The sequence below is a fragment of the Melospiza georgiana genome, chromosome 22, assembly GCF_028018845.1.
Source record: "Melospiza georgiana isolate bMelGeo1 chromosome 22, bMelGeo1.pri, whole genome shotgun sequence".
In the NCBI taxonomy this organism is placed as follows: Eukaryota; Metazoa; Chordata; class Aves; order Passeriformes; family Passerellidae; genus Melospiza; species Melospiza georgiana.
In genome coordinates, this window is record NC_080451.1 from 10,800,122 (window position 1) to 10,824,739 (window position 24,618).

General features: G+C 54.0%; 1 protein-coding gene across 2 annotated transcripts in view; it reads left to right on the forward strand.

Annotated features, from left to right (window-relative positions):
* The first annotated feature begins 1,665 nt into the window (after positions 1-1,665).
* Positions 1,666-24,618, forward strand: part of SAMD11 (sterile alpha motif domain containing 11) — a 68,740-nt gene continuing 45,787 nt past the window's right edge. Inside the window, exons 1-4 of one of the 2 annotated variants that reach the window (XM_058039223.1) lie at positions 1,666-2,140; positions 4,030-4,121; positions 17,963-18,144; positions 20,518-20,568. In XM_058039223.1, coding sequence (XP_057895206.1) covers positions 1,681-2,140; positions 4,030-4,121; positions 17,963-18,144; positions 20,518-20,568 — 785 coding nt within the window. In that variant the 5' untranslated portion in view covers positions 1,666-1,680. Of the gene's footprint in view, positions 2,141-3,062; positions 3,139-4,029; positions 4,122-17,962; positions 18,145-20,517; positions 20,569-24,618 lie in introns of those variants that run through there. The other variant, XM_058039224.1, reaches the window with a different exon arrangement.

Consider the following 24,618-nt stretch of genomic DNA (forward strand, 5'->3'; position numbering starts at 1 on the left):
TGGATCTATCCACATCCATCCCTCCATCATCCATCCATCCATCCATCCATCCATCCATGGATCTATCCACATCCATCCCTCCATCATCCATCCATCCATCCATCCATCCATCCATCCATCCATCCATCCATCCATCCATCCATCCATCCATCCATCCATCCATCCATGGATCTATCCACATCCCTCCATCCATCCATGGATCTATCCACATCCATCCATCATCCATCCATCCATGGATCTATCCACATCCATCCATCTATCCATCCATCCATCCATCCATCCATCCATCCTTCCATGGATCTATCCACATCCATCCATCCATCCATCCATCCATCCATCCATCCATCCATCCATCCATCCATGGATCTATCCACATCCATCCCTCCATCATCCATCCATCCCTCCCTCCCTCCCTCCATCCCGGATCCAGCTCCCATCGGCCGGGCGCTGCCAGCCCCGTGCCCGGGGGTGCCGGGGGGTGGCACAGCGAGTCCCGGCCGTGTCCCCGCGGGTCTGTGTGCCCCCGGTGGCCCCGGGCTGGCTGAGCCGGCGCTGGCCCCGCCGTCCGTCGCTCACCCCCTCGCCGCCGCCGGCGCGGCGCTTCCCAGCGCCTCCGCTGTTTAAATGGGCCAAGTTAGAGAAGCGGCGGCGGCGGAGGGAAATCTTGTTTGGTCGGAGTCTCCGAACTGTGCGGTGACTTCTGAGCCCCGATCAATGCGTGTCTGTCCCGGCTCGGGGGCCCGGCCCGGCCCGGGGGCTGCGGGGAGCGCAGCGCTGGCGGGGACGGCTCTGTAGATGTCCGTGCGGCTGTGCGTGTGCGGAGCGCTCGTATTTACAGCTAGATCTATTTGTGTGTGTGTACACAGAGGGGCGAGGAGCGCGGCCCCGCGTTGCTGCACGCTTCCCGCGGGAGCGGGGATTCAAACGGGAGCGGAGCGGCTCCGCCGGGCGCGGGGCGAGGCCGCGGCGCAGGTGAAGGAGAAGGAGGCGGCGGCCCCGGGGAAAGTTCGCCGCCGCCCGGGCGTCTGGAGCCCCGCGGGCAGAGCCGGCCCCGGCCGCGGCTCCGTCCTCCCGCCGGGCGCCGGCGGGGCGGGGAGGGGGCGCGCGGCGGCGGCGGGGGCGCAGCGTTTAATTTTAATTATTGCATATAAATAAATAAACCAGGTGTCAGTTTAAAGGAAGCAGGGGGGCAGGGTGAAAGGGGGCTGGCTGGCTGGCTGGCTGGGCGGCGGGGAACCCTCCAGCCTGGCGAGAAGGTGGGTTGATCTAGGGGAATCAATAAGCTTTTTTTTTTTTTTTTTTTTTTTTTTTTTCTCCTTAAACCAAAATAATGTCTACGGCAGCAGAGACCTCTCCGAGATGTCAGGTATTAGTCCGGAGGGGCAGATCTGCGAGGCACACGGCAGCTCCCGGGTCTACGGTCCATTAGGCTCTCCGTGGGAGAGGGATCCCGGACAGCTCTGCTGGGGAGCCAGCCCAGGAGATTTGTTAGCGGTCTGCTCCGGGGGATACCAGCCACCTCCGGCACCCGAGCGCCAAAGGTGCCCGTGCTGCTGCTGCTGCTGCTGCTGCTGGCGCATTTCAGCCAAACTCCAGCCGGAGCCAGGGCAAGTTGAGCCGGAGGCATTGGAGCCGCTGTGCTTCGGAGACGCCGGGGCGCACGGGGAGCGCGGCGGCACCATGCCTGCCATCAAGAAGGAGCGACTTGACAGGGAGGAGATGGCCCTGGCGGCTTTTAACCAGCCCATGGAAACGCTGCCCGAGTACCTGGCGCCCCTGGCCGCCGCTGCCATGCCGGTGGTCACCCCGCACCCGCCGGCGTACGAGCACATCTTCGCCCACCGCGCGTACCTGGGCTTCCAGGAGCCCCACCCGCACCACCCCCAGCACCTCCCCGAGGACCTGATGCTGGAGAGGTTCTCCTCCATCCCGGATTTCCAGCCCTTCTTTGACAACGGGGAGCCTTGCATCGAGGTGGAGTGCGGGGAGAACAAGGCGCTGCTCTACATCAATAAGTTGTGCCAAGGCAGCAAAGGACCCTCCATCCGGTACCGGGGAGAGTGGCTCACCCCCAACGAGTTCCAGTTCGTCAGCGGCAGGGAGACGGCCAAGGACTGGAAGCGCAGCATCAGGCACAAAGGTAAAGGCAGCGCCGGGGTCCCCGCGCCGCCCCGCTCCTCCTCGCATCCTCCCTCTCGCCCCGTGCTCGGGCAGAACCGAGCCCCCTCCCCGCTGCCCCGGATCCCTGCGGATCGCCGCGCCCCGGTACCGCCGAACTTTTCCGAGCCATTTGGGAACGCTTCCCTCTGGGGTGGGGTTGGGTGTTGGGGAAGGCGGGGGGGATTTGGGGGGCTCCTCTCCGCCGGGGAGAAGTTTGATGTGGCGCGGGCGGAGAGAGATTTGAACGGCGGGCGGGTGGCGGGGTGCGAGCCCCGGGGCTCGGGGGGCTCGGTGGCTTGGGGTGCTCGGTACCAGGGGCTTGGGGGGCTCGGGGTGCTCGGTACCAGGGGCTCGGGGCTGCCGGGGGCTCGGGGGGCTCGGTGGCTTGGGGTGCTCGGGGGCTCGGGGTGCTCGGTACCAGGGGCTTGGGGGGCTCGGGGTGCTGGGTGCCGGGGGCTCGGGGCTGTCGGTGGCCCCCCTCCCTCCCGCCGCCCCTGCAGCCGCCGGCGGTGTCGGTGTCGGTGTCGGTGGCGGCGGCGGCGCCGCGGGGAGCGGCAGCGCGGCCCGGGCCGGCACCGGCGGGGCGGCGGGCGGGGCTCGGGGGTGTTCCCCTCGCAGCTGGGTGGTGCGGGCCCTCCGCGGCGCCGGCGGCTGCTGACGGGCGCCTGCCCTGCCTCCCTCCCTCCCCTCCCCGCCCGAGCCGGCGCCCCAGTCGCGGCTCCGCCGCCGCTGCTGCTGCGGGCGGCAGGTGGAGAGCGGGCCCGGGGGGAGCGGCGGGGGCGGGCGGGCACGGCCCGGGCGGCTCTAATGAGCCCAGAGCTGGAGGCGGCGGCCCGGGGGGCTGAGGAGCGATTAGGAGGTGACTGACACCTCGGCGCGGCATTGATCGCCGGAGAGCGGGGGCCGCGCTAATTGCCGCCGCCCGGCGCTTTGATGGCTGCGCTCCCGCTGCCTTCGGGAAGCCTCAGTCGCTCTGGGGTGAGTCAGGAGCAGCGGCGGGAGGTGCCCGGGGCCGTGCCCGCTGCGGGGGCTGCGGGAGCTGCGGGAGCGCCTCCGCTTCCCCGGGGCTGCGGCAGCGCCGGCACCGAGCCCGGCGGGGCTGAGGGGGCCGTGCGGGGCTCCCCTGCCTGAGACCCTCGGGGGCCGTGCCGGGCTCCCCTTCCCGGGACCCGCGGGGATTGAACCGAGCTGTGCCGGGCTCCCCTTCCCGGGACCCGCGGGGACTGTACCGGGCTGTGCCGGGCTGTGCCGGGCTCCCCTTCCCCGGGACCCGCGGGGATTGAACCGAGCTGTGCCGGGCTGTGCGGGGCTCCTCCACCCGGGACCCGCGGGGATTGTACCGGGCTGTGCCGGGCTCCTCTACCCGGGACCCTCGGGGGCCGTGCCGGGCTCCCCTTCCCGAGACCTGCGGGGATTGTACCGGGCTGTGCCGGGCTCCCCTTCCCGGGACCCTCGGGGGCCGTGCCGGGCTCCCCTTCCCGAGACCTGCGGGGATTGTACCGAGCTGTGCGGGGCTCCTCTACCCGGGACCCGCGGGGATTGTACCGGGCTGTGCCGGGCTCCTCTCGGTTCCTGCCGGGCTCCCCTTCCCGGGACCCGCGGGGATTGTACCGGGCTGTGCCGGGCTCCTCTCCCCGGTTCTTGCTGGGGCCGTGCCGGGCTGTGCTGGGCTCCCTTTCCCCGGGACCCTCGGGGCACAAACTCGGTTGCGTTGCAGTTGGGGATGGTGCTGCTGGGCAGGCAAGGGGAGGGCTGTTTATATGGAAGCAGACTCGTGCCTCCCCCGTCCCCCCTTCCCTAAATATTTTCCTTTTATAAACGTGCTGATTTCTTTTTCTTCTTGTGCTTTTTCTCCTCTTCTGCATATAGGGAAAAGTTTGAAGACTCTTATGTCCAAAGGAATCTTACAGGTACATCCTCCAATCTGTGATTGCCCTGGGTGTCGAATTTCGTCTCCAGTGGTAAGATTATTGTTAAACTATGTGCTTTGGTTAAGACATCTTCCCTCTCCTCTGCCTCCTTCCCTTAAAAAAAAAAAAAAAAAAAAGAAAAATAAGAAAAATTCTCTTTGCTTTTGTGCTGGTGGAACCGTGATCTGCGAGGGTCGAGGAGGCTGCCAGAGCCCTGCCTGCCCTGGGAGGGTTCCAGCAGTGTTAGAGAGGAGCTTGGAAGCAGAGCAGACGGCAAGAGAGCAGTGTTTGAGCCGAGGGAAGCAGCACTCGGTGGCATTTATTGGGCAGTGTTTGAGCCGAGGGAAGCAGCACTCAGTGGCATTTTTTGGGCAGTGTTTGAGCCGAAGGAAGCAGCACTCGGTGGCATTTTTTGGTTTGCAGGGGGAGCTCTGTGTGTGTGCAGAGGCAAATCATTGAGGAGCCTCTTTGGTGTTCCCACCCCTTGGTTTCTGTGCGTTGTGCACAGGTGTGAAAGTGGCTAAATAAAGCAAAAGGGAAATGTAATTGTTGCCCACGTGTTAGAGTGAGAGCAGGCATTGTACAAACCCTGGTGAGGTGAGCTGCATGAGGAACAACCCAAATGCTGACAGCTTGAGCATCGTTCGTGCCATAGCTCACTAATGGCTTTTGTAGATCTTTCCTTCCCAGATTTGGGGTTCCTTGTGTGTTCTTGCTTTTATCCCGAGAATTTCAAATTCTCTCATCAGGATTTTCATGGGAAAGATGTTGATGGTATAAATAAAAGGTGACTGGAATCGTAGTAAAGTAAGGCCTTAAAACAGTTCATGGTGTGTAAAAATAACCATAAGGTACAATAACTGGGAGGGGCAGAAGCAGCTCTTGGTCTGAAAGAACAACAACTTAAAACATTGTGGAAACAAATCTAGGTGGAAATTTACGTGATTTTATCCACTGGAAAGCATCCGTGTTTGGTTTTGCTGCTTGCTTGGGCTGGAGTGGGCAGTCTGTGCTCAGATGCAGTGTCTGTGATTGGAAAGGGCAGAGCTGGGGGTTCCAGTCCTGCCTGGTGCCCTCTGTGTGTTATAAACACCACGGGAAAGGGTTCAGAGCAGTAACCAGCAGCTCAGAAATGAGCAGGGAGATGTGTCCAGCCTGTGTGGTGTGGCACAGCCACCCCACAGCCCTGCCTGGTGTTTGACCCCACTGTGCTGGAACCTGGCTCTCCCCAGCCCCTGGAGTGGGTGCCACAAGGTGGGATGGGGTGTGAGCAGCTCCCTCCAGCTGGGAGGTCTGTCTGTCTGTCTGTCTTGTCACTTGTGTGGCTCAGAGCCAGAATCTGCCGGTGCCAGGGATGTGCTGTGGTGAGGGGATGTGAGCAGGGCCTGGCCAGGTGATGCTGTGGGATGTGAGCAGGGCCTGGCCAGGTGATGCTGTGGGATGTGAGCAGGGCCTGGCCAGGTGATGCTGTGTGGGGATGTGAGCAGGGCCTGGCCAGGTGATGCTGTGGGGATGTGAGCAGTGCCTGGCCAGGTGATGCTGTGTGGGATGTGAGCAGTGCCTGGCCAGGTGATGCTGTGGGATGTGAGCAGGGCCTGGCCAGGTGATGCTGTGGGATGTGAGCAGTGCCTGCCCAGGTGATGCTGTGTGGGATGTGAGCAGGGCCTGCCCAGGTGATGCTGTGCTGGGGATGTGAGCAGGGCCTGCCCAGGTGATGCTGTGGGATGTGAGCAGGGCCTGGCCAGGTGATGCTGTGGGATGTGAGCAGGGCCTGGCCAGGTGATGCTGTGGGATGTGAGCAGGGCCTGGCCAGGTGATGCTGTGTGGGGATGTGAGCAGGGCCTGGCCAGGTGATGCTGTGGGGATGTGAGCAGGGCCTGGCCAGGTGATGCTGTGCTGGGGATGTGAGCAGGGCCTGGCCAGGTGATGCTGTGGGATGTGAGCAGGGCCTGGCCAGGTGATGCTGTGGGATGTGAGCAGGGCCTGGCCAGGTGATGCTGTGCTGGGGATGTGAGCAGGGCCTGGCCAGGTGATGCTGAGCAGTGCCTGGCCAGGTGATGCTGGCTGCTGGGTGTTTTCTGGGCTAGCAGTACCCAAAATTCACTATGCACTTTCCTAGCAGCAGCATTTTCAGGGTTTTCAGGTGCATTTCCAGCACAGACAGCTCTGCATGAAGCCAGTGTGTGGTACAGTATTTGAGAGCTGGGTTTGGAAAGTACAGATAGAGGGGAAAAAAGAGGTTGGTGCAGCTTTGGGCAAGGAGAAATAAATCTTTCTGGATTTGCCTCCCACTGCTTCCCCAGCTGGGAAAGGGGTTTAGGATGTCAGAATTTGCACAGCAAGGCCAGAGCCCAGTGAGGAGCTCTGTCAGAGCTGTTTCTCAGTGCTCCCTGCACTTTCTGTGCTGTACTCAGCTCAAGTCCCTGACCAAAGGACAGTTCCTCATTTTGAACCTGAATTCTTTGTGGTAGCTGCATCCACTGCACATCCAGAGCAGCCACACAAGGAGTAGGATTAGGAATTGGGCATGGTTTTCATTTCCCCATTTAGTGATTGCCCATTCGAGCACCGCTGAGATCCAGGGGCTGGTTCTCCTCAGAAGTAGAAATGCTTTCTTTATAATGCAGATGACAGAGACTTGCAGAGCCTGGTCCTGTGTGATCAGTGGGGCCGTGCAGATGGGGAGCTCATCCTGTCTGCAGCTGCTTCCGCGCTCTGCAGTCGGTCCTTGGGCAGCGGGGATGGGCCGGCGAAACTCGGGCAGTGCCGTGGCGGGGGCAAGGCAGGGTCTGCACCTCTGCGCGATCCACCAGCCCAGCGGGCAGCAAAGGCAGCGCTGTGCTCCGGGCTGAGCCCGGCTGTCCGGGCGGGAGCGGTGACTGTGTCCCCTGTGTGTCCCCTGCGCGTGTCCCGTGTGTGTCCCCTGTGTGTCCCCTGGCATCCCTGTGTGTGTCCCCTCTGTGTGTCCCCTGGCATCCCCGAGCGTGTCCCGTGTGTGTCCCCTGTGTGTCCCCCGCGCGTGTCCCCTGTGTGTCCCCCGGCATCCCTGTGTGTGTCCCCTGTGTGTGTCCCCTGCCAGTCCCGAGCAGCCCCGGGCTGGCAGCGCCGGCGGCTCCGAGCCCCGCGCTCGGTCCGGAGGGGGAATTGCAGCGACCGCAGCCCCGGGCCGGCAGCGCCCCGGGCCCCCCGTTCCCCCCGGTTCCCCCGGGCCCCCCGGCCGCCGCTGGCGCCGCGTTCCCCGCCCGTGACCCGGCGGCCCCGGGGCCCGGCGCCCGCCCCCCGCCGCCCGCGCTGCAGCTGCAGACGGGGCCGGCGCCGGGGCCGCTCCGCACCGACCGCCCCGCCGGTTTCCTGCGCCGGGCCCCGGGGGGAGCGGCCCCGGCGGCGCCTCCGCCCCCGGCCTGCCCCGCGCCGCCGGCCGGCAGCCAGGCGTCCACCCGTCCATCCATCCATCCGTCCATGCGTCCATCCATTCATCCATCATCTATCCATCCGTCCATCCATCATCCATCCATCCATGCGTCCATCCACCCATCCACCCGTCATCAATCCTTCCTTCCATCCATCCGTCCGTCCATCATCCATCCATCCATCCATCCATCCATCCATCCATCCATCCATCCATCCATCCATCCTTTCATCCTTCCATCCATGAATCCATCCATCCATCCATGCATCCCTCCATCCTTCTTTGCATCCTTCCATCCTTCTCTCCATCTGTCTTTCTCTCCATCTGTCCTTCTGTCCCTCCATTCATCCCTGCCTCCATCCCCCTGTCTGCCCACCCATCCTTCTGTCTGCCCCTCCCTCCCTTCTCTTTAGGACGGACAAACATAACCACTGGATTGTTTCCCTTACAGACAGAGTGTGACCCTTGCTGTGTGTTCCATTCTCTGGTGCAGCCTCTGAAGGGGAGTTAGGGCTGGGGGCTGGCTGCTCCTCATCCTCTTTTCCCTCTGTTTCCCATGGATATTTGGTTTCTGGGACAGGGTTTCTGTTGGAAAGGTGGCTCGTATGGGGTTGAGGTAGAGAAGACTCCTTTCCCCGGATCTGTTGTGGCATGGCCACATTCAAACAAACAAACAAAATAAATGATGTTTGGGGTTTGCCCCTGTCCATCCCATGCAGACGCACAGGGTGGCTGTGCAGGGCTGAGCACTGACAGTGGGAATTAATTTGCTGGGCTGTGTTTTGCTCTTGGTTTGATTTATGCGTGATTCCTTTATTTGCTGCTTTTTGCTTTCCTCATCGTGGTTGTTGTTTTCCTTTGCTGCCCCGAGGTTCAGGCCCCAGTCCAAGACTTTGTCAGGGATGGAGGGAGGAACTCTGTGCTGCTAACTTCAACAGTGCCAGTGAGGAGCAAATCTGTTTGTTAGCCCTGAGGTTCCTGAGCCTCCTCCTGGGCCCTGTTTTGGGTGGAAGGCAGCTCTGAGTGTCCCCAGAGTGGCTCTGTGTCACTCCTGGTGCTGGGCTCCTTTCTGTCCTTCCCTGGCTGCTCCACAGTTTCCTTGGGGAGCAGAGCAGGGCAAGGAAGGGACATCCAGGGGCTCCAGGGCATGGTGGGATCCAAATTCAGAGGTTTTCATCAAAAAGGGAATCTCCCACACCAGGCACGAGTCTTCCAGGAGAACTTTGCTGTGCCAAGGGGACTTTGCCTGCTGCAGAATTTCCTTGGCAGGATTAATTCTGAAATTTCACTGTTAACTGAGTAGATCAGATTTGGGTTCCTCTCTGAGCTGCTCTGGGTTCAGGGATGGCATTGGAGAATGTTGGGGTTTGTGTGCAGGGGCTGTTTCCATAACTCTGCCTTTGTGCCCTCGGGGCAGCCTCATGAATGTGGAAAAAGCCCCTCTGTAAAGCAGAATTACAAACCTCCAAATCCCCCCAAGGACTTTGGCACAGTCTGTTGGTTTTTATTTGTGGTTTCATGCTGATTTGGCTTGTTGCTTTTAATCCAGCTCATTTCAGTTCAGGTTAGTGTTTGTTGGAGGTTTTGGGATAGATGGGCTCTTTCTGTTTGTTTGCAGGGCTGTTTTGGTTCTGTTTTGTTGTTTTAAAGGACTTGGCCCAGGTGCATTTTAACCTGTGCTGCACTGCAGACTCGCAGGGTGAATTCTTAGCAGAAGTTGGTTCAAACTCTGTCAGGTTTCAGCTTTATGGAGATGAGGTGACTCCTGCTCTGAAATGGGGTGAGGGACCCCCAAAGCCCCCCCAGTGCTGAGTTTGGGGTGCTGAGCTTGGTCCAGCTCCCAGGGCTCCTGCTCTGGGGGCAGTGGGAGCCCCTGTGCTGCTGCTGACGCAGAAAGGTCCCCAAAATCCACTGCTGTGGGGCCAGGGAGCATTGCAGAGGGGGATTTGGGGGGCAAACAGCTGGGAATGGGGACCAGGGTGGCTGGAGAGGTGCTGGGAAATGCTCTTGGAGTGGAAGTTGCTGCCGATGGTCCCAGCTCTGGTCCTCGTCCTCTTTTCCATTGCAAACCCCTGGAAATGGAATCAGGGTGGCTGTGAAAGGCTCTTGGAGTGGAAGTTATTGCTGATGGTCCCAGCTCTGCTCCTCATCCTCTTCTCCATGGCAAACACCTGGAAATGGGGATCAGGGTGGCTGTGAAAGGCTCTTTGGGGTGGAAGTTGCTGCTGATGGTCCCAGCCCTGCATGGGATGGTCCCCATCCTCTTTTCCCATTGCTAACAGCTGGAAATGGGGATCAGGGTGGCTGTGAAAGCTCTTTGGGGTGTGGGAGTTATTGCTGATGGTCCCAGTTCTGCTCCTCATCCTCTTCTCCATTGCAAACACCTGGAAATTGGGGATCAGGGTGGCTGGAGAGGAACTCTGAAAGGCTCTTTGGGGTGGAAGTTGCTGCTGATGGTCCCAGCTCTGCATGGGATGGTCCCCATCCTCTTTTCCCATTGCAAACAGCTGGAAATGGAATCAGGGTGGCTGTGAAAGCTCTTTGGGGTGGAAGTTATTGCTGATGGTCCCAGTTCTGCTCCTGGGCAGCACAAGCAGCAGCAGGAGCAGTTATTGTTCTGCACAGAGGCACAACCGGCCCAGATCAATGGCACTGACAGTGCCAGCACAATGCTGAAGGATTTAATTTTGTGGATTATTAAATACCCTCTGGAAAGGAAAATATTAATTGGATTGCAGGCTTGGGAGGGAACAGCGGAGATGCAGGAGCAGCTGTGGTTTAAGGAAATAATTTTATCTCGGAGGGGCTTTGAGGGGCTCCAGAGGGGTGAGGTTTGCCTGGTGCAGGTGAAGATCCCTGCTCTGGAGAGGAGACAGCGGGGATGGAGGGGCAGAGCAGGGGCCCTGTGTGAGGTCAGGGCTTGTGGAAACCAGGCCCGGGGAGAGAGGGAAGGAAAATCCCAGCTGAGCTTGGTGTGGGAGGGCTCCTATGGAGGGAACACATCATCTCCTCCTTGGGATGCTCCCAGGGATCCCCCGCCCCGCAGCCCTTCAGCATTCCCTGCGCTGTGCTGGGCCCTGCTGCAGGAAAAGGCAATTCCCGAGCCCTCAGTGTGACCCAGCAGCCCGGCAGTGCTGCTGGAATTCCGCTCTGAGGGAAGGAGAGACAGACAAATAAACGTGGGGGAGCAGCATCACCTCGTTAGTGCCGCGTCAAGGGCAGCCGAGAGGTGACACGGGAGAAGTAATTTTGCTGTCAGAATTATTTAGAGATGTCATTAAAGCGCTTAGGGCTGTCTGTGGTGCTTCAGGGCACAGGCACCTGGTGTTAATTTGCTCTGCTGTGTGTCCAGGCTCGCTGGCCTGGCTCAGAGGGAGCTGGGAGGCAAAGGGTGCCCTCAGAACCTTCATTAATTTGGAATTGCCCATCAGGGCTGCAGGGGTGCTGGGCTCTGCAGAGGGCTCCTTGTGGCTCAGCTGTGGCACAGGGAGAGCAGGAGGAGGTCCCTGCTGGAATCCTGCTGGAGCTGTCCCTGCCGTGGGGCACCTGCCACCGTGGGACAGCAATTTGGGGCTGGAATTGGCCATTTGCCATTGCCATGGGCTGGGATTCAGGGTTCCTTCCACGCCTGGGGTTTTGTGATTGGCCCTGGGTTTGGAAAAGAAATCCTCCCTGTTTTTATTTAATTATTCCTTGACCCAAAATATTATTTTCTGTATTATTTTAGAAAAGTTGTGTTTGCTTGGAGCTGGTGCCCAGTTCAGTGCAGGGATTGGTTTCAGCAGCAGCTCTGGGGTTTTAAAGGACTCCAGGACCTCTAAAGGACTTTCCTAAAGGACCTTTAAAGGACTTTAAAGGAGCTGTAAGCCAGCACAGCTCCTGGGCAGGACTCTTGGCCGTTCCCTGCCTGGGGTTTGTGTTTCTCCGAGCTCTGGGGCCGGGTTGGATCCCACCCCACAGCTCCTGCTCCCTGCCCATCCCATCCCACCCCAGAGCCCCCGGGGACCCCGGCCCTCCGTGATCCCCTTATCCCAGCTGGGCTGGGATGCAGCTGCTGCTGCTGCTGCTGGGTTGCCAGGACAACCAGGGATGGCCCCTGCAGACAGGAAAGGGCAAACATTCCTCTCTGCAGCATCGCTGATTGAATGAGATTAGACGGAATTAGATAATCCTGGAATTCTCGCTGATTTGACGCCAGGCCTTTATTAAATAAGTAAAAGTACCAGCCCTTATAATAAAAATGAATTCTTTCAGATCAATAACTTTCCCTGCTGCTCGTCGCAGCTGTGGTTCTTGAGATCTCTTTTTCTGTTTCTCTTTTTTTTTGCCACACAAACCTGCCTCTTTTTAATTTTATTTTCTTTTTTCCCCTCCCAGAGGGGACAAATAATATCAATTCTGCTTTTATTTCCCCCTTGTGATTCACCCACTTAACCCTAAGGTGCCCTTGCAGAGGAGGGCACTGCAGGGTTCTCCAGGGATGATTCACTGCACTGGAATTTACAGCTCTGGGGTTGCTTAAGCACTGCCCACCATCACTCTTAGATATTAGAGTGTTCTAGAGTTAAAGGAAGGAAATGAAAATACATGAAAATACAAAATTCATGGGAAAATTAATGGCAAATACATGGTGAAATTAATGGGAAATTAATGGGAAAGTTCATGGAAAAATTCATGGAAAATTAATGGAAGAAATAATGGAAAATTCATGGCAAAATTCATGGCAAAATTCATGGCAAAATACATGAAAACACAAGAAATCACAGCTCCTCTGCAGAATGCCTTTAATTCAGAATTAAAATCCAATTCATTCTCTAATTCCTGCATTAGCAGTGTGATTTCTTACCATGTCTTTGGCTTGAAATTCATGAGCTGCTGGCGCAGGCCAGGGTCTGGGCTGGTTTGTATCAGCACTGTGGATCTGGGTTTGGGTTTTTTTTTTTTTTTGAAGTCTCACCTTGCTGTGATGGATTTCTGAGGCAGAAGTTGAGTTCAGAGTAATTCCAAAGGCTGGGGAGCATTTCTGTCCCCTGGCGTGTGCAGAGGGCAGAAATCATCCTTGCTTTGGGAGGATTTAGCTCTGCCTGTGCTGTTGTCTTTAAAGCACTGCAGGACCTGCACAAAGTGTGTTTAAAGGGTGTTGGAAATGATGGGCTCCGAGTTGCTGAGCTTTTCCTTGGGCTGCACAACTTCCATCCTCGCAGAAACCCAAGCACGTTGTGTTGGCACTATTGTCCCAGCAAAAAAAGATATATTGGTTTAACATATTTTCCATTAACAAGCTTTAATTTGCATAAATTATATCACCCCCTGTTAATTTATTATTACTTCTTCGGTTTCCTCTATTTCATTATTTCTCCTGGGGGTTATAAAATTACTGGGATTATTCTGCTTAAGCTTTTTAAAATACAGTCACAGTGCTGTGTTTTCCCATTCACCTTGTATTTCCTCATTGTTCTGAGGCTCATTAAAAACCTGAAGTGTTCACAAGAACTTCCCTGGATTGGAATTCTGCAAGTCTTTGAGAGCAAAGTACACAAGTTTGCTGATTTAAACCTGAATAATTTTGGAAGTTTCTGCTCGGACACCTCCTAAATCACTGCTTCCCCCTAAATCACTTCCTTCCCCCAAATCTCCCCTGGGTGGAAGAACCTGCAGTTATTATTCCTTTAATTTGTGTTTTTCACAGTCCTGCTCTTGTCTTTTGTTTGCCTTCCCGACCCCAAGTGTGATTTCAGAGGGGATTTTCCTGCAGTGTCCAAACAGAGGCAGGGGTGTGCCTGGTGCTGTTTGCTGCTGCAGTGTTTGGGCAGGGCTCCCCTGCCTCAGCAGCTCAGGGACAGCAGATCCAGCCGGGCCTGGGGAGGCTCTGCAGGGATTTGTGCTCCTCCTCCTGTTTGTTTTAATGGGGCATTCACTGCTCAGGAGCTGCCTCACACCTGAGCTGCGGTGTGAGAGTTTGACCCTGGTTTGATTTAACCCTTATTTTGGCTGTTTCTCCGTGGGAATTTGGGTTTGTGCTGGGTTTGATCTTGGTTTTACCTGTGCAGAGATGCCTCTGTTAAATAAGTAAAAGTAATTATTATCGGTATGGTGCTCCATGCCCTGTGGAGTGCAGAGCACACGGTGCTGTGCTCCGACATTGGTGTTTTACTTTTGCTTTGAGCTGGAGTGAGGGAAATACAGGGAAAGATTCCTGGAGCAGGATTTGTCCATGACAAGAATTCCTGGAGCAGGATTTCTCCATGGCAGGGCCGTCCATGGCAGGAATTCCTGGTGCAAGTTTTGTCCATGGCAGGAATTCCTGGAGCAGGATTTGTCCATGGCAGAGATTCCTGGAGCAGGATTTATTCATGACAAGGATCTCTGGAGCAGGATTTATCCATGACAAGAATCCCTGGAGCAGGATTTGTCCATGGCAGGAATTCCTGGTGCAAGTTTTGTCCATGGCAGGAACTCCTGGAGCAGGATTCGTCCATGATAAGAATTCATGGAGCAATGATTTGTCCATGACAAGAATTCCTGGAGCAGGATTTGTCCATGGCAGAGATTCCTGGAGCAGGATTTATTCACGACAAGGATCTCTGGAGCAGGATTTGTCCATGGCCCAAATCCCTGGGGCAGAATTCCTCCCTGGCCTGTGAAGCAGGTGCCCTGGTTCTGGCTGTCTGCAGGGGTGAATCCAAAGCTGTGATTTGCAGGCGGTGGCTCCTGCAGGAGGAAGAGGAGATGGAAAGCAGGCCCAGGTGTGATTTCACTTTCCCTGTGCCAGCCTGCTGCAGTGCCCAGGGGTGACCCAGAGCTGCTTAGCAGAGCCCAAGAGGATCAGGAGGAGCCCGAGGCCGCTGCAGCTCAGGGGATTTGGGGTTGCCGCAGTGTCACTGGTGCAGCTCCTGTTTGCCTGGGAAATCAGCAGGTAAAGGTTAAATTGGGGTTCTGAGGTGGCTGTGCAGGAGGTGCTCTCGCAGCTCCCCTGCTCTGCACAGGTGTGTTTTACCTGAGCTCATGCAGGTGGAACCTCATCCTGGGCCTTTCCAAGCATCACTCCAGCATCATTCCTGGGGTGCAGGACAGACCCAGGGTGTTCACTCTGAAATTGTGTGGTTTCACTTGGCTTTCTGCAGGTGGGCTGGGGCTTAAAGCAGCTGCAGGGTGGCCAGCAGCAAAACCCAGCTGTGCAGCAGGCTGTGGTTCAAAAACTGGGGAAACCTCCAGGTTGTGGGCACAGCGTGTTAGTGTGGGTTTGTGTGCAGCAGGTCAGGGCTGGGGGCTCGGGGTGGGATTGCTGCTGGAATTCTGGAATTCCCTCAGGCATCCCCATCTCTGCTTTGTCAGTCACAGGTCAGGGCTGGGGGCTCGGGGTGGGGTTGCTGATGGAATTCTGGAATTCCCTCAGGAATCCCCAGCCCTGCTGCAGGGCTCTGTCCATGGTGTCAGACCCCAGCTCTGCTTCCCACCCTGGAATTCCTCAGTGCCCAGAGGGGAGAGGCCATTTCCACGTTAAATTTCCAAACTTCCCCTCTGTTTTACTCCAATTGACTCTGGTTCTGCTTCCACTCCCATGTGAGATTGGGATTTTTTCACCTTCTCAGAAGACTCTTCCCTCTGGCATTGCTCCTTTTCCTTTCTTCCCTCCCAGCTTCTTGTTCTCCACTCTTTTGATGAATTTTTTACCTCTCTAGTATTACTTTTTTTTATATTCTCTTTGTGTTTACCTTCAAAACACACAACTCCCAACACCCCCTGCACCCTCCCTTGTGCTCCTTGGGAAGCCACTGAACTTATTGGTCACTCATTTCCCACTGTTAGTTATGAACACTAATGTTGTAAAATCCTGTGGTGTCACCTGGTGGGGCTCACAGAGTGCTGAGCTGGTGATTCTTGGGGTGCAGGGATTGATCATTTGCAGCTGGGTGAGTGTTCTGGTGATTTTTGGAGTATAGGAATTTATTCTTTGCAGCTGGGTGAGTGTTCTGGTGATTTTTGGGGTGCAGGGTTTATTCTTGGCAGCTGGGTGAGTGTCCTGGTGATTTTTAATGTGGCCAGTCCCCCAAGGCTGTCATGAGCAGGGATTTGGCCACCCCAGCTCTGCCCTCTATCCCCATCTCCTTCCCCTGCATTTCCTTGGCCTGATCCCAGCACTGAATCTCTTCTAAAACAATTTATTCCCATTTATTCTGTGGAATACCTTGCTCTGGCACCAACATTTGCTTCCGGCAGCCACCTCAGGGTACAAAAAAGAGCCCCAAAGCCTCCAGTTGTGCTTGGAGCCCTTTGCCATCCATCAGCCAGGGGTCACAGGAACTGCAGCTCAGGTCTGAAACCTGCAGGAAATCAGTCTTTGTTACACGTGAAATAAAGCAGTCTATGGGGAAAATAACCATAAATGTTCATTATTTGTACAGGAAAATCAATTTGTAGGCCAATTGACCAAATAAAGTAATACAATTTGCTGGGAAATCCCCCAGGTGTGGCAGGGAAATGGCAGAGCTGGGCTGCAGGCTCGGGGCTGTGTGGGGTGGGAGGCACAGGAGGCTGGGGAAGGAGTAAAACTGCAGGAGAGGGCACAGGGGAGGGGAATTGGCATTTTTGGGTGGTTTTGCAGCGTTCTGTGTGTGGTGCCAGGGAAGGTGCTGGGGACAGGGACAGCCCTGGGAGCTGCTCCTGTTGTTCTGCTGCTCCAGAGGTGCCACAGCTGGCATTGGGAACAGAGGGGAAATGCCTGGGAGCATCCTCTGAACCTGCCTCTGCTCCTTGTCCCTTCACCTGAGAGATGGGGAAATGTCTCCAGAGAAAAAAAATTCATTTATTACTTAGATTTATTATTTCTATTTATTATTTATATGTATTATTTTTATATTTAAATCTAAAATATAGATTTATTATCCATAATTATTATTTGCATTTATTTATATGTATAAAATACTTATATTCATATTTACATTTATATGTATAGTTGTATTTACATTTATAATTATATTTATATTTACAGTTTCATGCACATATATTTATATTTATATTTAGTTTTATATTTGTAAATATAGTTGTATTTATTAATATATTTATATTTATATTTAGTTTTATATTTGTAAATATAGTTATATTTATTAATATATTTATATTTATAAGTAGTTTTATAGTTATAAATATAGTTATATTTATTAATTATTGTTTATTGTTATTGTTTATATTATCATTTATGTTATTATTTAATAATTGCTGGATGTTTCCCTGGAGCACTCGGGGCTAACGAAGGCCCAGGGGACAGGGACAGGGCAGGATTATCCCGGCCCTTGGGAGGTGTTTGCACTGATCACGGCTCAGGGGGAGTGCAAACTCTGCCACTCCTGCAGGGAATGTGTCCCCACTGCTCTGTAATGCCCTAATTAAAGCCATTCCCCACGTTTGTTATTGGGAAAAGCAAAGGAAAACATCCCAGGCTCTCTGAGCCTCCCCCTTTCCTCTCCCCTATCTTTATTATCAATAAAAAGAGGGGGAAAATGCTGTCTGGGCTCGAGGATTTCCTTCACATATGGAAGAGATTTAGAATGCTCCTGCTGCCAGAGCTGCCCCAGCATTCCCTGGCTGCTCCCTGTGCTTCCCAGCCTTACCTGGGAGCAGGGGCTGCTTTCCCCTGCAGGTTTTTATCCAATGATAATTATTTCTGAGGGCTGAATCACAGGCACGTGAATCACCTTGCAAACAGCTTTGATATTTTCCAATTCTTGGCCTCGCTGGGGTTCCCGTCCCAGTTCCACTGGAACTTGGGTTAAAAATGAAATCCAGTTCCATTTGATTGGCTGAAATTGCAGATTCTGTGTGGCAGTGGCAGTGCAGCTCTGTGGTTTGCAGGGTGTTCCTGCTGCTGGCAGGGCCAGGAATTCCCTGGGAAAGCTTTCACTGAATGGTGACGTGGGATTATTTGGTGGGAGATATTCCGGAGGCAGAGATTGGAGCCTGATTGTGCTGCCTCCTCCCTTTCCTCTCCCTGGGGATGAAGGGCTGGGAGAGGCTGGAGGTGCAGGGCTTGGTCAGGACTGCAGAAACCACAATCAGGAGTGCCTGAGCTGCAAAGTCCTTTGAAAAGCGACAGAGTGTGAGCCACGTGTGCTTAGTGAGCCGTGTGTGACAGCCGTGGCTGGTCAGGAGGAGCTTTCTGACAGAGATGAACACGTTTTTGTTTGGTGTTTGTGGAAATGCTGAGGTATCTCGGTGGTGTTTGTGGAAATGCTGAGGTTTCTCAGTGGCGTTTGTGGAAATGCTGAGGTTTCTCGGTGGTGTTTGTGGAAATGCTGAGGTTTCTCAGTGGTGTTTGGTGTTGGTGGAAATGCTGAGGTTTCTCAGTGGCGTTTGTGGAAATGCTGAGGTTCCTCAGTGGCGTTTGGTGTTTGTGGAAATGCTGAGGTTCCTCAGTGGTGTTTGGTGTTTGTGGAAATGCTGCGGTTCCTCACCAAACCCCGTGGTTTTATCTCTCCCGTGGCAGAACCGGGGCCGGCTGGCAGAGAAGAGGAGCATCCCCCTGCCCCCCAGCAGGGTCCCCAAGAAGGAGCTGGGCCCCCTCCTGTCCCCCAGCGAGGACAGCCAGGACAGCGACAGGAGCCATGGGCAGCAGCAGCCCCACGTGAAGCAGGAGGAGGACCTGCACATCAGTATCATGAAAAGAAGGTGCCTGCAGGCAGGGCTGGGGGGAACACGGGCAGCCCTGCCCCGGGGAGCCGAGGTGTTGTGGGGTTTGATGGTTGGTTCCAAGCCTCAGAGCATCCTGAGAGCCTCTGGGAGCAGGGGAGCAATGCTGGAGCTGCAGCAGGGTGCGGGAGCTGCTGGATTTTGGTCCTGTTCTTCTCAGCGCCATGGACATTCCTCCCGGGACTGTGCAGCCCTAGAGGAGGAGGAGAAGGGATGGCCTTGAGTCAGTGGTGACACTCATCTGGGCTCTCCTCACTATTCAGCTCCCAAATTCCAGGTGCTCCCAGCCCTCTGGAAAAGCAGGAATTTCAGAGGATCTGTGACCCCAGAGAGCACAGCCCCAAAGGACTGTGCCCCATCCCCCTGGGCTGTCCCCTCCCCGTGATGCACAGCAGGGCTCAGCTCCTGAGACAAGGCTGTAAAAGCAGAGCAGAGGGAGCTGAGGGCTGTAATTGCTTTCCTGGTGGTTTATGTGCTCCTTGGCTGGCAGTGCAGGAGCTGTTCCCCCTGCTCAGACAGATGCTGGTACCCCCAGCAGCTCAGGGAAGGAGCAGCCAGCTCTGCCCATAAAGCCTCCCGTAATTAATTTTATCATTGCAGCTGTCCAGGGGTGCTGCTGGAAATGGAAATGTGTTTTGGGATGCACCTGGGCTGCTCAGGAGCTCAGGGAACCCTCCCAGGGAGCTTTGGTGATCTGCCCTGCCCCTCCTGCCCCTTTAATTGTGCTTTTAATGCAGCAGAATTAGTGCTGGATTGTCTCATTAGGGGGAGAACAACGTGATAACTGCAATTGATAACGCTGGGCCCCCCAAACACAAAGTGCCCCTATCTCAAATCTTTAATTACTGTAATTGCTGTGCCTGATTTGCTGGGAAATGAAGGAGGAATGTGTGGGAGCTCCCAGGCAGTGATCCCCAGCCTGCCAGGGATGTGCTCTCCTGCAGTTTGTGCCCCTTGGTTAACTTTAATTTCCTTGGTGGGAGCAGGATTCTCCCAGCTGGGTTCATCTCTCCGTGATTGTGTGCCCTTGCTCTTTTCCTTTCCCTGATTGTGTGCCCTTGCACTTTTCCTTTCCCTGATTTTGTGCCTTTGCTCTTTTCCTTTCCCTGATTTTGTGCCCTTGCTCTTTTTCTTTCCCTGATTTTGTGCCCTTGCACTTTTCCTTTCCCTGATTTTGTGCATTTGTTCTTTCCTTCCCTGGGACCTGTGCTGCAGTATGCTGGGCAGGTGGGACAGGTAGAATTCCCCTGAGGGCAGGAACAGGTGGAAAAACCAGGAATTCAGTGCTCAGTGCCCAGGGAGCATCTCCTGCTCCCAGCCCCAGCATCCCTGAGCATTCATCCCTCAGGCAGGGGAGCCCAGGGGTCTCCTGTCCCAGTGGGGGGAGAATGGAACAGTGACCCCTCCTGATGGCCTGGGATGGCCCTGGGGACATCAGGAGCAGCCTGACCCCCTTGTGAGGGCCCTGGGGACATCAGGAGCAGCACAGCAGCCCCAGAGCCCAGACATGACAGCTGGGCCCTGCAGGGGCTGTGCCCCATCTGCTCCAGCCTTAATTCACCTGCTGTGGCCTCCCCCTGGGCTGAGGGGCTTTGCTGGCCCCCACGGAGAGCAGAACTGGGTTAAACTGGGATGGGAAACTGGGCCAGGCCTCCCTCAGCAAACCTGGGTTAAACTGGGATGGGGCTGGAATTGGGGCTGGACAAGGCAGGAATTGGAGCTGGAATTGGGGGCTGGCCAAGGCAGGAATTGGGGCTGGAATTGGGGTTGAACAGGGCAGGAATTGGGGCTGGAATTGGGCAGGAATTGGAACTGAAATTGGGGTTGAACAGGGCGGGAATTGGGGCTGGAATTGGGGTTGAACAGGGCAGGAATTGGGGCTGGAATTGGGGTTGAACAGGGCAGGAATTGGGGATGGAATTGGGGTTGAACAGGGCAGGAATTGGGGCTGGAATTGGGGTTGAACAGGGCAGGAATTGGAGCTGGAATTTGGGCTGGAATTGGGGTTGAACAAGGCAGGAATTGGGGCTGGAATTGGGGGCTGGCCAAGGCAGGAATTGGGGCTGGAATTGGGGTTGAACAGGGCAGGAATTGGGGCTGGAACTGGGGTTGAACAGGGCTGGAATTGGGGTTGAACAAGGCAGGAATTGGAGCTGGAATTGGGGTTGAACAGGGCTGGAATTGGGGTTGAACAAGGCAGGAATTGGAGCTGGAATTGGGGTTGAACAGGGCAGGAATTGGGGCTGGAATTGGGGTCTCTGCAGGTCCCCAGGCTGGAGCAGGGTTCAGGGGCAGGACATGAGTGCTCAGTCCTGTCTCTGAGCTCTGTTTTTGGTTTGTTTGTTGTTGCAGGATTCACACCCACTGGGATCTGAACATCTCCTTCCGAGAGAGCTCTTGCAGGTACCATTTTTGGGCCACTCTCTGTGTGGTGGGCTGAGAGTTTCTGATTGTTCCTGGGTGCTGATGGATGGAAATGAACATTTCTGGCACTTCTGGGGTTTATTTCTTCCTCCCTTTGTTCCTCATCCTCCCCTTCCCACATAGCCTCTATTTTGTTGTTATTTTGGGGGAAGCTGTGGGGCAAACAGTCCCTTTTACATCAGAGGAGAGAATTGATGAGATTGCTAAAGAAAGCCCGATTTGTATGAGTTTACTCTGGTCCTAAGAAGGTAGAAATTCATAAATTGAAGCTCTCCAGTTGCAAACTGAATATTCCTCTGTGACCCCTGATATCCTGGGCGTGGTGCATTATCTTCATGTGCTGCCAGCAGCCACAAACTCCTCTCATCCTTTAAAAATCCAGAAATTTGCCCTAAGACCTGCCATTTTAAAAGGTCTCTTTCATTCTGGATTTCCAGATCAGGATGCAGCCCTTGAGTTGTAGAAAACTGCTTGGTTTGTGGAATGAGAACAATAAATCTGAGCAGCTGGGAAACTTCTCAGGGAGGAGAAAGCGGCAGGGTGGGGTCTGGGGGGGCTCCCTCCACTCCTGAGTGCTGGGGAAATCAGGATCTGCTCCCAGGGAGAAATTGGAGTTTTGCTGAAAGGGAATTTTTGGTGTTTTGTGTGAGCCTGTTCAGTTAGAGATGGAAAAAAGGGAAATTATTGCTACTGATGGAGCAATGTCCGTGTCTTTAACTGGAGAGGGATTCAGCCTTGGCCATGGGAATAATGAAGGTGGGAAATCCACGTGGGCTCATCCTCCAGCAGGGAGCAGTGAGGGCAGAGCAATTCTCTGGTGTTTAACCGGTGTTTCAGGCTGCAGCTGTGAACCACAAACCCGCACAATTCCCAAATTTTCAGCATTGGGAGCACAAACCCAGCCCACAGTAAGCACCAGGAGCCGGTGCAGCAGCTCAGGACCATAACAGCAGGTTTGGGAAAGGCAGCCCTAGACTGCAAACCCTGCCTGGCTGCTCCGAGTGCTGGGACTCTCAAATACAAAGGGATGGATTCCTTCCATGCGAAATTTCAGCCCAGAGCAGAATTTTATGGCTGTTAGAAACTCCTAAAAGGCAGAGGTTTGGGATGGAAGCGCTGACAGTGCCTTAATTAATGGCCCTGTGAGCAATGATTCTGCACAATGGCAGCTGAGGGTGCCAACACCTTTGGAAATTAGAATCCCTGTCTTAAAAAAATAATTCTGAGCTTGCAGTGTGTGGAATAAAATAATGGTGTGGTTTTTATGTCAGATGCATTTCCTGGTCTTCCTCAGCTTGACTGTTCCCTTCAGTTTAGCTCTGTCCTGGGAGAAAGCTCAGTAATTCCTCTTGGGAGCAGAAGTTTTGCTTTTCCTGAGGAGCCCAGCTGCCAAAAGCTGCCCATCCAGCCCATTCCAAAGGGAACAAACCTGGTTGTGCTGTGTGGCAGAGGAAGGATTTGGGGTTTTCTGTTTTTGAGCAGCACCAGCCCAGTAAAGCAGATTTCAGTTCCAGCAGGGCCGGCAGACAGGTTCAGGCGCTGTCACAGACCTGCCCTGCTGGGTGTGCAGCTGCTGAAGGGGAATGGAACGGGGGAAAAGGGACATAAATCAGGCTGGGGAAAAGGAGGAGGTGAAAAACACCTGGGAAAGGAGATGGGAGAAGCAGAGAAAATGGGAACTGCAGTGATTTAGCTCCGTGCTTTGGAGAGGAGAGCAGGGCAGGATTGAGAAGCAGCTGCTGGTGGAGGTGTCAAGGCTGCTCCTGACTCAGCAGAGCTCTGCTGGGTGACACAGGTGACATTATCAGTGGCACCAATCAGAGCCGCTCATTTTATTTTCCATTTTTCCCATTATTTTATACCACGCATTGCATTATTTTAATGTTATTTTAATGTTTCATCAGCTGCCCTTGGTGAGGGGAGAAAATGAGGGGAGTCTGGGGTGTTGGAGGAGCCCTGAGCCCCATCAGCTGTGCCAGCCCCACGTCCCTGTCCCTGTTGAGCAGAAATCTCCTGACAGGTCCCACACTCAGGGGTGCCTCTCCTCCCTCCCTCAGGGTGCTGCAATCCCAGCTGCTTTTTATTTATGAGCTTGCAGGGAGCTGAATGACAGAGCAGGCTTACAGTGAAAACATCTTCATACTTATTTCCACCTTATTTTGGAGTTGCCAGCCCTACTGATCATTTTTATGAACTGTCATGAGCATTAATGAAATTTTATGGGCATTTTGCTGGGGACATTGCAGGATGATTAATTTGTTTTTCCAGGCTCAGGCTGCAGGGAGATTTAGGGCTGTGCTGCCCATGGGGAGGGTTGGGGTTTTCAGGCCTCTCTGCTCCCTCCAATTGGGAAAACTTTGTTTACCCTCCCTCTTTTCCTCTCCTCATTTCCCCTTTTCCCTTGGGTGAAGCTCAGGGGTGCGGGGCCCTGGCAGGCAGAGGGGGAGGCTGGGGAATTGTTCTGGCAGATCCACGTGTGACAAGGACACGGTGACACACAGGGCTTTGTACCAGGGGGGAAGTTGGAAAAGTTACCCAAAAGACAGAGCAGTAAAAATACAATACAAATTCAATATAGTTAATAATAATAATAATAATAATAATAATAATAATAATAATAATAATAATAATAATAATAATAATAATAATAATAATAATAATAATAAGCACACTATACAATATAATATATTAAACATAATATACATATACATAATATTATAATACACAAGAAATAATGTATTTATAGTATATACTTGTATTTAATAATATATATTTTTTATATATAATAAATAGAATAAATATACTAATACAATACATATAGAAATATTATATATAATAGAGTATAATAATATATAATACAATAAAATATATAATATGTACAATAATATAATATAATATAATATAATATAATATAATATAATATAATATAATATAATATAATATAATATAATATAATATAATATAATATAATATATAAGTATAATATAAAATATATAATAGAGTATAATAATATATAATAATACAATATAATATGTAATTATATACAATGTAATACACAATATAAATATACTATACAATATATTTATATGATAAATATATAAAAATATATTTTACAAATCAAAATAATAATAAGGGGTGGCTTTCCCTGAGCTTTGCCTGCTGGGTTCTGTTTAGAGAACAGAATGAATTCCCATGGGGAGCATCCTGCTCCAGTGGCGGGGGGCATTTCCAGGAGCTGCCTTGGCTGGCTGTGCCAGGGCTGTGCCAGGGAGCTGACAGTGCTGCAGGACAGGTGCCAGCCCTGCAGGACAGGTACCAGCCCAGCCAGGAGGGTGCCAGCCCCACAGGAAGGCTCCGGCTGCTGCCCCCACCCTGCCCTGTCCCCTTGACCCCAATCCCTGCCCCGGGTGCCCCTGGGTGGCTTTGGGGCTCTGCCCAAGGTGACCGTGGCCAGGAGGGGCGGCGGGGCTGAGCCGAGGCTTTCCCTGATCCCAGCCCTGCCTCTGCTGACTCAGGAGCCCGGCTTAATGCTGCCCTGGGACACCGACCTTGCTCGGGGGCCACGCCAGGGCACAGCCAGGGACAGTTGTTCCCTTGCTGGAGACACGGATTGCTCAGAATTGCTGTGGGTGCCTCAGCCTGGCCAGGCAGGTCAGCGGGGATGACACACAGGGTTTGCAGTGCAGAGGGAAAGCCCTGAGCCTGCACCTGAGCATGGAGCAGCCCCGGGTGCAGCTGCCCCTGCCCCGGTCCCTGCCCTGCTGGCCCCTCCCTGCAGCTCTGACATCCCTCCCTTTGCATATTGGATTTTCCCTTTCTTTATTGGAGGGAGGGGCAGGGGGTCGGGGCAGTTTTATGGCTGCTGTATTGATCAGGAAAATTTAATATAATCCCTGCACTTACTGCCCGATCGTTAAGGGGATGGAGAGCCGCTGGGATGTGTTCTAAAAGAAATGTTTTTCCATTTTATTTCCTTCCTATTTCACTTTCTGAGTCTCTCTTCTCTTCCAGTCCCCTGCTTTGCATTCC